The sequence below is a fragment of the Coffea arabica genome, chromosome 2e (genome assembly GCF_036785885.1).
Source record: "Coffea arabica cultivar ET-39 chromosome 2e, Coffea Arabica ET-39 HiFi, whole genome shotgun sequence".
NCBI lineage: Eukaryota > Viridiplantae > Streptophyta > Magnoliopsida > Gentianales > Rubiaceae > Coffea > Coffea arabica.
Genome location: NC_092313.1, coordinates 60,078,656 through 60,093,298, shown reverse-complemented (window position 1 = coordinate 60,093,298; position 14,643 = coordinate 60,078,656). Strand labels below are relative to the sequence as shown.

The 14,643-nt window shown below is 40.2% G+C and overlaps 2 protein-coding genes across 2 annotated transcripts in view; both read left to right on the top strand.

Moving 5' to 3' along the window:
* The window catches only part of LOC113729227 (uncharacterized), a 33,373-nt gene extending 21,518 nt beyond the window's left edge, over positions 1–11,855 (top strand). The window contains exon 9 of the mRNA XM_027253551.1: positions 11,684–11,855. Coding sequence (XP_027109352.1) covers positions 11,684–11,855 — 172 coding nt within the window. The remainder of the gene's footprint in view (positions 1–11,683) is intronic.
* Positions 11,856–11,891: 36 nt separating this feature from the next.
* Positions 11,892–13,331, top strand: LOC140036367 (uncharacterized). Its single transcript, XM_072077748.1, has one exon. The coding sequence runs from the start codon at positions 11,892–11,894 to the stop codon at positions 13,329–13,331; it is 1,440 nt and encodes a 479-aa protein (XP_071933849.1).
* The last annotated feature ends 1,312 nt before the right edge of the window (positions 13,332–14,643 follow it).

Below are 14,643 nucleotides of genomic sequence, written 5' to 3'. Positions count from 1 at the left end.
ATTCGATGTTTGGTTGGGTTCGGACGAGTCGGTTACTATTCATGGCCGACTCCGGGTTTCATTTTCTTTTATTTTGGGTTATTTTGCCCTTTTGCCTTATTTGCGCGCGTTATAAGTTCCGGAACGTGAAAGATCGCTCTAATCTGATCCGTAGTCCTGGCGAGAGCTGGGCAGGCAGTCCGCTAACCTCTTTGGTTCGCCTTAGGGGAAAGTGGGGCTGTCACAGGTGGTATCAGAGCCACGTCGCGTGGTCTCTGCGCGAAGTGAGACTGGGCCAAGTGGTGTTGTGGTCCTAATTTCATGAATATGTTTAAGTGCTCGTTTGAGCATAAGTTATGAACCTTGAAGTGTTATAGGTCTTTAATCTTTCTCATGGTATTTAAGGACCCTAGATAAGTATGTCGGACAGGAATTTTGATTTGTAGATGGTTTACTCTTGGGACTGGCCAGCTCGAGATGTGAACTATCTTATTTCGGATTCCTGTGCCCGAGTACCCCAGAATTGAGGTGATGTAAGCTACTAGGTATTTGAACCCTGTGTTTTGGAAACAAGCCTTGTATTTTGGAAATGTGAACAGGCTTTGTCTGACTAAAATGAGCACAAGAGATCAATGGACATTTAGTTTGGATAGTAAGTGACGTGAGAGACCAGACGGGCTGGTACTGGGATGACTTTTCGACTGTATATTACTAAGTCTATATTTGCTTACTTGCTTATCCGTCTTTGAATATAACGTGTTATATGCGATATGTTATTGGTATGATAGATTTTGTTATGTTAGTCAATTTATTGCATTCATGCATGGAAGTACCCTTTTGGAAAAAAAAAAACCCGCGGACATGGTCATAGCAGTGACACAAAACGAGACCAAGAGTCAAAGAGAAGAAAGGGAGGAAACAACACCTGAACCGAACATGGACCAAGAGTGCTACTTGTAACCAAGACTTTCTTATGACCCATTGTTTTGCCGACAGGCTACCATCTGAGGTCCAGCAACTCTGTAAAATGGCACGTAGGGTTGAGATGTATAATGAAATCGGGGGTCTTCGAGACGAAATAGAAGTCCAAAAGAACCTAGTCGCATACTGGGAAGGGCGCTGGAGGCACGAGTATACAGAGAAAATTGAGCTCCTGCACAAAAACTTAGAGCTAAAAAGGAAATATGAAGGGATTTCCGAGGAGGCCCTGGAAAAGGCTCAATGCATCAAGAATGCAAAGGTGCAAGTGAAAGTTTCCCAAATACGGAAAAGGGGTGCAGTGGGTAGCGTGAGTAAGGAACCTAGCGAAGCAATGACACCTTCTAAAGTACAGAAAGTGAACCAGTTATTCGGGCCGCCATGGATAATGGGGGCGGTAGATAAAAGATTTGTCAATGAAAGTCAAACCAGACAGGGGGAGATTTCTCCGAAAAGCAAAAAGATGACTGTCCACTTGACTTGTGACTATTGCGGAAAGGCCAATCACACTGAGAATGATTGTTGGAGAAAAGGGAGGAGATGTCTGCGCTGTGGGAGCATCGAGCATCGAATTGCATATTGCCCGATTAAAGTGCGGAAAAAGAAAAGAACTCAACAACCAACCCAGACCGACCCTGCACCGTCAAGTGGAGAAGGGACTGGAATGAAGAACCTCGTTTCTTCTGACTCTGAAGACGGAGAAGGTACAGGCCATTGGATACTTTAAATTTGAAGGAAAATTTCGAGGACGAAATTCTTTTAAGGGGGGGAGAGTGTGAGAACCCGTAAAACCCTAATTATTTTCCTAGGGTTTATTTCCCCTTAATTGCATGTTTTCTGCATTTTCGGGCCTAGGAATATTTTTCTGGTAGATTTTATGAGTAATTATAGTTTTTAGATGATTTTTCTAGTATTGGTGAGTTTTTAGAAAATTAAGAATATATTTTGGACGTGGGACCCACTAGTGCGAAAAGTTTGGAAAAATTCGGCCAATAAGGTTAAGTTTCGGATACAGTGAAAATTTTATCGGGTGTTAAGAGATAAGTAGTGTGTGTGAAGTGATTGATGTGAGAGAGAGAAAAGAATGATAAGGATGCATTTATGGAGGTGACAAGTGTCACCTTCCCATTTGTTGGACTTTAAGAAACACTATTCACTTTCTTGACTTTTTTTGACCAAAGGTTTAAATATCAAAAAAATGCACAAAAATCACCATTTTCTTACCTCTTATGGCCGGCCCTCTCCTTGCAAAGAAGAAAGGAATTTCTTCAACTCTCAAGCTTCCATTTCACTCAATCTTGCAAGAACAAAAGCCTACACTAGATTCTATTCCATAAAAACCTTTCTTCTAGTGCTTGTAAGTGTATTAGTGAAGTTGTTTTGAAGCTCTAAGGTGGCCAACCTCTCTATCTCTCTTAATTTCTTGGTAAGTGATGCTTGAACACCCTACTACACCTAATGATGGTTATATTATGCTTAGAAGTGGCTTGAGTGTTGGATTATATGATTTATTTCTTGGTTTGGCTTGATTTGGTGAAGTTTTCCATTTTATGAGGAATTTTCTGGTTTCATATGATTTTGATGTTGTGGACTAGTATGATGCTTGGTAATAAGGGGCTTTGGCTCTAGTAGGTGTGAATTGTTGTTAAATGCAATCAATTTTGGATTTGGAATGAAATGTGAAAAGTTAGGGTTCTTGAACCCCTATTCTGTCCGAAATTTTAGGTCATAGCTAGAGGCCGAATTGGACTTTGCTCAAAACATGAAAGTTGTAGGTATTGATGAGTTTAGTGTGCCTGCAAAATTTCAGGGAAATTAGACAAGTGTAGAGTGAGTTATGCCGTTTTTACTGTTGCTGTTTTTGGTGCACAGAATGTCTGAACTGCGATAGTAATTGCCTGTTTTGACTGGAATTGGTTTGGATTTTGAAGTTGGTGTCTTCTGATGAAATGTAGCTGAATGTCTTAGCTAACATATGCCTTTGGAATTTCGGCATTTGGACTTGTATGGACTGAGATATACCGATTACAGTTTTCTGCGTTTTGCAAATCTGTTTTGGTAATTCTGGTTTGGTATTTGGCACTTTTGACCTAGTTGTGCTAGGATCTGGATTGAGTGGCCTTCTACATTGTTGTAGCCCTGTTTCATAGCTTCGAAACGGTGGGTCTTACACCCCTAACCGATAATTGTAGTGAGAGTTGTGCCATTACCGCATTATGACGTCAAAACCGGTTTTCTTATCAAGGCCAACATTAAAGCCTTTCTTAATTTCTGGTTTGCTTTCATGCTTGTATATGTTTATGAAACCCTATTGGGCGATAATTGGTTTGACTTTATGACTCGTTATCCAGTCTTATGGTATTTGTTTACATGTTCTAGGGCGTGACGATAGCTCACGACATTCTCCTGACGGAAGTGCATGAAATAGCACTTAATTGATTGGTGAGTGTACTACTCACTTGTGTGCTATTATATGGCTTTGATATTTGAACTTGAGATGTTGTATGTTAATGGATTGATGTGAGAGTGTACTTTATCACTCTCACTTATTGTTTCACATGTTATTGAAAAGTTATTGGAAAGTTATTGGAAAATTATATGAACTGATATATGAAATGAAATACATGACTTGATATCGATTGGACAAGTATCCAACGACTACAAATGTTATCATTGAGCTCAACCCCATTGGTAGTTGATTGAATCGAGCCGACAAGGGTTTGGTCGTGACAATTAATGAGCCTTGGGTAAAGTTATAAGGAATCTTGTAGTATGAGAGACTCTTGATTCCGGTATACTCGAGTAATACCACAGTGCAAGTGTTTGGAGTGCGGGCCCGGTAGGGGGATGTTTGGTGGAAGGAATGGGAGAGAAGAGGGGTCTACAGTTGGTTACTTTTCAAACATTGACGGAGAGTCAATGAGACCGATCAAGAATTCAAACGAGGAAAAGGGCTCTTGAGAGCCACCCGTATCCTTTTATCCTCATTATTAATGTGTGGCTTTATTTATTTTGGTAAATTGGACTGTTAAGCTTGATGTATCCATGAACTTGGTTGCTTGAGTTGTATTCTCACTGGGCAATTAGCTCACCCCGTTCCTTTTGTTTTCCTTACAGGAATATGACTCTTTTGGAATGAATTTTGATAAATGGTTGCCAAATGAACTAGATGAATGACTCTTTTGTATTGTATATAAAATGGGACCCTAAATGTATCATTAGGGCCGTTTTCACTTTTGTTTTGGCAAACCATATATGTAGTGACTTTTGTATCACTTTTAAATGTCATTTTGGTTTGTAAAGGCTAAATGTTATGGGGTATATGTAATTCGATGTTTGGTTGGGTTCGGACGAGTCGGTTACTATTCATGGCCGACTCCGGGTTTCATTTTCTTTTATTTTGGGTTATTTTGCCCTTTTGCCTTATTTGCGCGCGTTATAAGTTCCGGAACGTGAAAGATCGCTCTAATCTGATCCGTAGTCCTGGCGAGAGCTGGGCAGGCAGTCCGCTAACCTCTTTGGTTCGCCTTAGGGGAAAGTGGGGCTGTCACAGGTGGTATCAGAGCCACGTCGCGTGGTCTCTGCGCGAAGTGAGACTGGGCCAAGTGGTGTTGTGGTCCTAATTTCATGAATATGTTTAAGTGCTCGTTTGAGCATAAGTTATGAACCTTGAAGTGTTATAGGTCTTTAATCTTTCTCATGGTATTTAAGGACCCTAGATAAGTATGTCGGACAGGAATTTTGATTTGTAGATGGTTTACTCTTGGGACTGGCCAGCTCGAGATGTGAACTATCTTATTTCGGATTCCTGTGCCCGAGTACCCCAGAATTGAGGTGATGTAAGCTACTAGGTATTTGAACCCTGTGTTTTGGAAACAAGCCTTGTATTTTGGAAATGTGAACAGGCTTTGTCTGACTAAAATGAGCACAAGAGATCAATGGACATCTAGTTTGGATAGTAAGTGACGTGAGAGACCAGACGGGCTGGTACTGGGATGACTTTTCGACTGTATATTACTAAGTCTATATTTGCTTACTTGCTTATCCGTCTTTGAATATAACGTGTTATATGCGATATGTTATTGGTATGATAGATTTTGTTATGTTAGTCAATTTATTGCATTCATGCATGGAAGTACCCTTTTGGAAAAAAAAAAAACCCGCGGACATGGTCATAGCAGTGACACAAAACGAGACCAAGAGTCAAAGAGAAGAAAGGGAGGAAACAACACCTGAACCGAACATGGACCAAGAGTGCTACTTGTAACCAAGACTTTCTTATGACCCATTGTTTTGCCGACAGGCTACCATCTGAGGTCCAGCAACTCTGTAAAATGGCACGTAGGGTTGAGATGTATAATGAAATCGGGGGTCTTCGAGACGAAATAGAAGTCCAAAAGAACCTAGTCGCATACTGGGAAGGGCGCTGGAGGCACGAGTATACAGAGAAAATTGAGCTCCTGCACAAAAACTTAGAGCTAAAAAGGAAATATGAAGGGATTTCCGAGGAGGCCCTGGAAAAGGCTCAATGCATCAAGAATGCAAAGGTGCAAGTGAAAGTTTCCCAAATACGGAAAAGGGGTGCAGTGGGTAGCGTGAGTAAGGAACCTAGCGAAGCAATGACACCTTCTAAAGTACAGAAAGTGAACCAGTTATTCGGGCCGCCATGGATAATGGGGGCGGTAGATAAAAGATTTGTCAATGAAAGTCAAACCAGACAGGGGGAGATTTCTCCGAAAAGCAAAAAGATGACTGTCCACTTGACTTGTGACTATTGCGGAAAGGCCAATCACACTGAGAATGATTGTTGGAGAAAAGGGAGGAGATGTCTGCGCTGTGGGAGCATCGAGCATCGAATTGCATATTGCCCGATTAAAGTGCGGAAAAAGAAAAGAACTCAACAACCAACCCAGACCGACCCTGCACCGTCAAGTGGAGAAGGGACTGGAATGAAGAACCTCGTTTCTTCTGACTCTGAAGACGGAGAAGGTACAGGCCATTGGATACTTTAAATTTGAAGGAAAATTTCGAGGACGAAATTCTTTTAAGGGGGGGAGAGTGTGAGAACCCGTAAAACCCTAATTATTTTCCTAGGGTTTATTTCCCCTTAATTGCATGTTTTCTGCATTTTCGGGCCTAGGAATATTTTTCTGGTAGATTTTATGAGTAATTATAGTTTTTAGATGATTTTTCTAGTATTGGTGAGTTTTTAGAAAATTAAGAATATATTTTGGACGTGGGACCCACTAGTGCGAAAAGTTTGGAAAAATTCGGCCAATAAGGTTAAGTTTCGGATACAGTGAAAATTTTATCGGGTGTTAAGAGATAAGTAGTGTGTGTGAAGTGATTGATGTGAGAGAGAGAAAAGAATGATAAGGATGCATTTATGGAGGTGACAAGTGTCACCTTCCCATTTGTTGGACTTTAAGAAACACTATTCACTTTCTTGACTTTTTTTGACCAAAGGTTTAAATATCAAAAAAATGCACAAAAATCACCATTTTCTTACCTCTTATGGCCGGCCCTCTCCTTGCAAAGAAGAAAGGAATTTCTTCAACTCTCAAGCTTCCATTTCACTCAATCTTGCAAGAACAAAAGCCTACACTAGATTCTATTCCATAAAAACCTTTCTTCTAGTGCTTGTAAGTGTATTAGTGAAGTTGTTTTGAAGCTCTAAGGTGGCCAACCTCTCTATCTCTCTTAATTTCTTGGTAAGTGATGCTTGAACACCCTACTACACCTAATGATGGTTATATTATGCTTAGAAGTGGCTTGAGTGTTGGATTATATGATTTATTTCTTGGTTTGGCTTGATTTGGTGAAGTTTTCCATTTTATGAGGAATTTTCTGGTTTCATATGATTTTGATGTTGTGGACTAGTATGATGCTTGGTAATAAGGGGCTTTGGCTCTAGTAGGTGTGAATTGTTGTTAAATGCAATCAATTTTGGATTTGGAATGAAATGTGAAAAGTTAGGGTTCTTGAACCCCTATTCTGTCCGAAATTTTAGGTCATAGCTAGAGGCCGAATTGGACTTTGCTCAAAACATGAAAGTTGTAGGTATTGATGAGTTTAGTGTGCCTGCAAAATTTCAGGGAAATTAGACAAGTGTAGAGTGAGTTATGCCGTTTTTACTGTTGCTGTTTTTGGTGCACAGAATGTCTGAACTGCGATAGTAATTGCCTGTTTTGACTGGAATTGGTTTGGATTTTGAAGTTGGTGTCTTCTGATGAAATGTAGCTGAATGTCTTAGCTAACATATGCCTTTGGAATTTCGGCATTTGGACTTGTATGGACTGAGATATACCGATTACAGTTTTCTGCGTTTTGCAAATCTGTTTTGGTAATTCTGGTTTGGTATTTGGCACTTTTGACCTAGTTGTGCTAGGATCTGGATTGAGTGGCCTTGTACATTGTTGTAGCCCTGTTTCATAGCTTCGAAACGGTGGGTCTTACACCCCTAACCGATAATTGTAGTGAGAGTTGTGCCATTACCGCATTATGACGTCAAAACCGGTTTTCTTATCAAGGCCAACATTAAAGCCTTTCTTAATTTCTGGTTTGCTTTCATGCTTGTATATGTTTATGAAACCCTATTGGGCGATAATTGGTTTGACTTTATGACTCGTTATCCAGTCTTATGGTATTTGTTTACATGTTCTAGGGCGTGACGATAGCTCACGACATTCTCCTGACGGAAGTGCATGAAATAGCACTTAATTGATTGGTGAGTGTACTACTCACTTGTGTGCTATTATATGGCTTTGATATTTGAACTTGAGATGTTGTATGTTAATGGATTGATGTGAGAGTGTACTTTATCACTCTCACTTATTGTTTCACATGTTATTGAAAAGTTATTGGAAAGTTATTGGAAAGTTATATGAACTGATATATGAAATGAAATACATGACTTGATATCGATTGGACAAGTATCCAACGACTACAAATGTTATCATTGAGCTCAACCCCATTGGTAGTTGATTGAATCGAGCCGACAAGGGTTTGGTCGTGACAATTAATGAGCCTTGGGTAAAGTTATAAGGAATCTTGTAGTATGAGAGACTCTTGATTCCGGTATACTCGAGTAATACCACAGTGCAAGTGTTTGGAGTGCGGGCCCGGTAGGGGGATGTTTGGTGGAAGGAATGGGAGAGAAGAGGGGTCTACAGTTGGTTACTTTTCAAACATTGACGGAGAGTCAATGAGACCGATCAAGAATTCAAACAAGGAAAAGGGCTCTTGAGAGCCACCCGTATCCTTTTATCCTCATTATTAATGTGTGGCTTTATTTATTTTGGTAAATTGGACTGTTAAGCTTGATGTATCCATGAACTTGGTTGCTTGAGTTGTATTCTCACTGGGCAATTAGCTCACCCCGTTCCTTTTGTTTTCCTTACAGGAATATGACTCTTTTGGAATGAATTTTGATAAATGGTTGCCAAATGAACTAGATGAATGACTCTTTTGTATTGTATATAAAATGGGACCCTAAATGTATCATTAGGGCCATTTTCACTTTTGTTTTGGCAAACCATATATGTAGTGACTTTTGTATCACTTTTAAATGTCATTTTGGTTTGTAAAGGCTAAATGTTATGGGGTATATGTAATTCGATGTTTGGTTGGGTTCGGACGAGTCGGTTACTATTCATGGCCGACTCCGGGTTTCATTTTCTTTTATTTTGGGTTATTTTGCCCTTTTGCCTTATTTGCGCGCGTTATAAGTTCCGGAACGTGAAAGATCGCTCTAATCTGATCCGTAGTCCTGGCGAGAGCTGGGCAGGCAGTCCGCTAACCTCTTTGGTTCGCCTTAGGGGAAAGTGGGGCTGTCACAGATCTCTTCATATTTTTTTTCAGTTCTATATTCTTGTGCAGCGGCTCAATTTTCTCCGAATATTCTTGTTTCCATCGTCCTTCCCAGTGCTCAACTAATTGCTTTTGTAACTTTATTTTCTTTCGAAAAATCTCTATTTCCTTATGCATATCAGCCAAATTTGTCATTTCACCGATTCATTTTAACTCAAGTGATAGCCTGCCAACAAATCAAAGGATTGAAATTAGTATTTAATCATAATTGGAAATTCTAACCATGTAACTCTTTCGTTCCTTTGCTTGCAGGTCACCGAAGAAATATGAATCACACAAGTACTTACTCCTATTCTTGGCTTTTCCCACAAACATTACTATCATTGATTATATATATAACAAAATACGGAATCATATTCTTTATAGCGAAAGTTCTGCACCCTAACTCACTCTTTTTTATACACTCACTCACAAACTTGCTCAAGAAGAAATCATAACTTCTTACCCCCACTAGTAACTTTTACCATCCTCCATCAAGACGGTCATTCTAATTTTGCCAAAATTCGTATACAAGCGTAAAACCCATATCCTTGTCTGCAAAATCTTCATACATAATCCAGAACTTATAGATAAATAGGAATCGAAACTAGATTCTTATGTGGTATCGCAAAAGGGTAGGAAATAAACAAGGGTAGTCAAATAAGAGTTAAAATGAATTCATAAGAAATACATATGTAACTATAATCAAATCGCAACAAAATTAAAAAAAAACATGAGACAAGGGTACACAGGTATAGGAGAAATGAAACAGGCCCGCAATACTAGTACCTTAAATATTCACGATGACTGCGAAGCTGGCTATCATCTGTAGAAACCCTAGTCAGACATGTACAAGACCACCTATTGATCCACTCTCCTTGATCAGTTCAATCTGAGGTCCAATACTAGAATCTTTCATGCCTTGATCTTTGCTATCAAAACTTACATCAAGTGCTATTGAAATATCGATGCTCATCCTAGTGCTCTCCACTTTTATTACTCGAGTACAAGAATCCCAAATAAGATAATTCACAACTCAAACTGGCCAGTCCCAAAAGTAAATCACCTACATTTGAGATTCTTACCAGATGTACATAATTATTTTTTCCAAATATCATGATAAAGGTTTTACGCCTTTAAATTCATGATTCACAACTTACGCTCAAAAAGATCATTTAGTCCTTTATACTTATTCACATAATTGGAACCATAACACTACTTGACCCAAACTCAACCCACGCAGAGACCACGTGAGGTGGTTCTAATACCATCTATGACGTTCCCAACTCCCCTAGGGTGTACCCAAGAATTTGGCGAACCGTCTGCCCAACTCTCGTCAGAACTCACTCGCGCCGTCATGAAATGTACAAAGTAACAATCTCAACAATATGAGCTGATGAGAATATAAAGATCAAGGCCCATTCAAGCACATGGGGAATTGGAAGATTCAAGTGAAGACTAGTTGATTGCACGAATGCTTGAGTTTAGTAGGATTATTTGATTTTCCTCGTTGATTTTGGTTATTTCTCGCTTTAGAAAGTCTAGGTAATTAAGCTAGTTTAATTGCGGCCCATTTGTTAGTAAGTAAGGCCCAAAATCTTTCTTAAGTATGTAGGGTAGTTTGGTCAACTTTTTGGATTAGGGTTAATGCTTGTAAGGGATATAAATAGCCCCACTTCCTCTTTGTTTCAGATCAGTTTTTGGCTATTAAATACAATTAGTGAGTTTTCACTTTCTCTTTGGCAAGAGAGCTTCCTTTGAATACTTGAGAATCTTCTCAAGTTATTCACCTGAACTTATCAATCGAGTATCTCCTTGATTGTGGCGTTCTACTACCTCCAATTTGGTTCGTTAATTCGAGTAGTGACGGGTTGAGATAATATCAAAATTGTTCGTGACTTCTAGGGATTAGTTGGGTCAAATTTCCGCTGCCTAAGCCATGGTGTTTTGGTTGTCTAGATCGGGGTTTCACATCAGTTGGTATCAGAGCTAGTCGACAACCACCAGGTTATCTTCTTCTTTTTTTTGGTTCTAAACAAACGAACAGATTGGGATAAACATATATGACTCGAAATACACGAAAAAAAAAAGATATAGAAAACAAAAACGAAAAGAAAAAGAAAGAAAAGAGGAATCGGTTGGCAAAAAAAAAAAAAAGGAAAGGAAAGAAAGTGGCAACCGAATTGTTTTGAATAGGGAACCAAATCTGATTTGTGCAATCTTTCTTGGAGTAGAATTTGGAAGTTACCAAAAGTTTTTTCAAGAAGATTACCAAAGGTTGTTTCAAGAAGGTTACCAAAGTTGTTCAAGAGAAAAAGGATTTTCAAAGGGTTTCCAAAAACTAAATTGTTTCCAAAATCAATTAGGAAACTAAGTAAAGCACTTGGATAACTCTTTGTACTCACTTGGACACTCTCTCTGCTACCTTTTTAGGAAACTTTCCCAAACTCTCTCATCCATTTCTTTTGGAAACTTTCCTAAAGTCTCCCATCTATTTTTAGGAAACTTTCCTAAATTCTCTCATACATTTTTAGGACCTTTCCTATATTCTCTCATCCACTTTAGGAAACTCTCCTATATTCTCTTCCTAGATTTTAGGAACACTCTCCTACACTTTCTCCAATATTTTCTCCTATATTTTCTCCTAACTTTTAGGAACACTTCCCTACACTTTCTTCTACATCTCCGTGATTACTCTTGAGGAAGAAGTTGGTGGCAATTATTTGGGATTGAGCAGCATTTCTCAAACTACCTAACCCAACAGGTAAAGGTGTTTGGTAAGTCCATTGGAGCGCCTTGAGTGACATACACGAGGGTGAGTGATACACTAAGGGAGTGAGTGAGGCAGTTTCTACTAACTGTTTGTTGAGTCTTGCAGGTACTCTATAAACATGTCTCAAACTCATGCGACAAGTGACCCTTATGACATGAAACATGTTCTTGAAGCATTAACAGGCGCCATTGATCGCATGGCTCAGAGAATTGATACACTGGAGGATAAGGTGGAGCAATCAACCCTAGGCAAGAATGCCTCCAAGAGACAACCATAAGTGGAGGAGTTAGGTGATTCGAACAATGAGGAGGACATGGCAGATGAAAACCGATTCCGGAATTATAAACGTATCCCTAATCAAGGGGATGATGAACTAAAGGGAATCAAGCTCAAAATTCCTACATTCCCAAGCAAGTCGAACCCTGAAGCATATTTGGAATGGGAGAGGAAGATTGAGATGCTCTTTGACTGCAACCACTACTCAGAGTCCCAAAAAGTAAAGTTGGCAACCATTGAGTTCACTGAATACGCAGCCGTTTGGTGGGATCAGATTCGCACCAGACAAAGGAGAAATGAAGCACCACTCATTCGCACCTGGGAAGAACTCAAAAGGATCATGAGGAAGCGCTTCATACCAGCGTATTACCACAGGGATTTGCACCATAAATTACAAACTCTCACCCAAGGTAGTATGACGGTTGAGGATTACTTCAAGGAGATGGAGATGGCCATGTTGCGGGCTGATGTTCGGGAGGATATAGAGGCAACCATGGCACGTTTCTTGAGAGGACTACACGCTAAAATTACAGATGTTGTGGAGCTCCAACATTACCTTGACATGGATGAATTATTGGACAAAGCTATCAAGGTGGAAAGGAGGCTCAAGAGGAGGGGTATCCCCCACCAAAGCTCCAACGTCCAATCTGGAAATTGGAGAACTCAACAGTATAAAGGCGAGATTACCCATACGAGTGAGCAAAAGTCAGCCAAGGCAAGTGGGGTTTCGAATGGAGCATGGGTGCCTGGTTCGTCATCTTCAATACCGACCCAAAGGGCCGAATTTAAGGCTGATCTAGGGGCATCTAAACCTAGAAACCGCGACACTAAGTGCTTTAAGTGTCAAGGTTTCGGTCACATCGCGTCCCAATGCCCAAACCGAAGGACCATGCTCATGCTTCCAAGTGGTGAAGTGCTAACGGATGAGGAGGATGAGTATGAAGGCATGCCACCATTGGTTGAGGAAGAAGAGATAATTGCCCCTGACCAACCAGTTGGACTAGGCCTTGTTACAAGGTTGGCATTGAGTGCTCAACGCACAAATGAAGAAGAGCAGCGTACCAACATCTTCTATACCCGATGTCTAGTTAACGGGAAAGTGTGTAGCTTGATTATCGACGGAGGAAGTTGTACCAATGTCGCCAGTGCCTTATTTGTCAAGAAGTTACACCTACCTGTCCAAGATCACCCTACACCATATAAGCTTCAATGGTTTAGTGATTGCGGCGAAATGCGAGTGTCCAAGCAGGTTTCTGTGAAGTTTAACATTGGGAGATATGAGGATGAGTTGGTGTGTGACGTGGTTCCTATGCAAGCTGCCCATCTTATTCTTGGAAGACCTTGGCAATTTGATGGCGAGGTTACTTATGAAGGTCATTCCAACAAATACTCGTTCATGCATAAAGGGACAAGGGTCATACTTGTTCCACTCTCACCTACACAAGTTCGAGAGGACCAAAATGTTTTACAGAGGTAATGGGAGTTGGATCGATTAGAAGGCAAGGAAAAGAAAGGGCGAACATTGATCATGCTCGCTAAACCTGAGGACAACATCGGGCACTGGGAGCTGGATTGTTCCACCTTTGTGGTGTTTAACGTGTTTTCATTTGTGCAGGTTGTTCGTGGTCAGATATCCTTCATCTTGCAGTGTGCAATACCTGCAACCATAGAGATCTGCGAAGAGAGTGCTGGACAAGTAATTCCAACCAACACTAGTCGAGTTACATTGGCCTTTGATGCAGTTTTTGCACGTCTTGATGCGTACAACTCGCAGCCCAACCAAACCTTGGTTCACCGGGCGTCCGCTCACGATCCACCCATAGGATTGAGACGTCGCTTGTGTGACCATTTTCATGAAAATCTTGCTGTCCGCAACATGTATCTACCACCACCACGAGTTGTCCTTGTTCCACACAAGGATGTCATGATCATTCCTCGCTTAAGACGGCGACATGCAGGCTGCTTGGTGACTATACACATGCTCTCATCACTTTTGTTTTGTAAGAGAGTCATGATTTGGGGACAAATCGCCTTTAAGAGGAGGGGAATGATGAGAATATAAAGACCAAGGCCCATTCAAGCACATGGGGAATTGGAAGATTCAAGTGAAGACTAGTTGATTGCACGAATGCTTGAGTTTAGTAGGATTATTTGATTTTCCTCGTTGATTTTGGTTATTTCTCGCTTTAGAAAGTCTAGGTAATTAAGCTAGTTTAATTGCGGCCCATTTGTTAGTAAGTAAGGCCCAAAATCTTTCTTTAGTATGTAGGGTAGTTTGGTCAACTTTTTGGATTAGGGTTAATGCTTGTAAGGGCTATAAATAGCCCCACTTCCTCTTTGTTTCAGATCAGTTTTTGGCTATTAAATACAATTAGTGAGTTTTCACTTTCTCTTTGGCAAGAGAGCTTCCTTTGAATACTTGAGAATCTTCTCAAGTTATTCACCTGAACTTATCAATCGAGTATCTCCTTGATTGTGGCGTTCTACTATCTCCAATTTGGTTCGTTAATTCGAGTAGTGACGGGTTGAGATAATATCAAAATTGTTCGTGACTTCTAGGGATTAGTTGGGTCAAATTTCCGCTGCCTAAGCCATGGTGTTTTGGTTGTCTAGATCGGGGTTTCACATCATGAGCAATATCAATTACAACCATAGACATATATAATCGTAGAAATCAAATGCCCATACAATCTCTAAATACAACCGTGGAGTTAAACTTACAAAATAAAATCAAACAAATCCACTAGAGAGCTAAGGAGTGCCTACGCGAGCAACTAATAAAACTTAGA

What these genes read in the sequence shown, in the direction of transcription:
- LOC140036367 (XM_072077748.1), top strand. Translation starts at nt 11,892, where the DNA reads ATGGCAGATGAAAACCGATTCCGGAATTATAAACGTATCCCTAATCAA.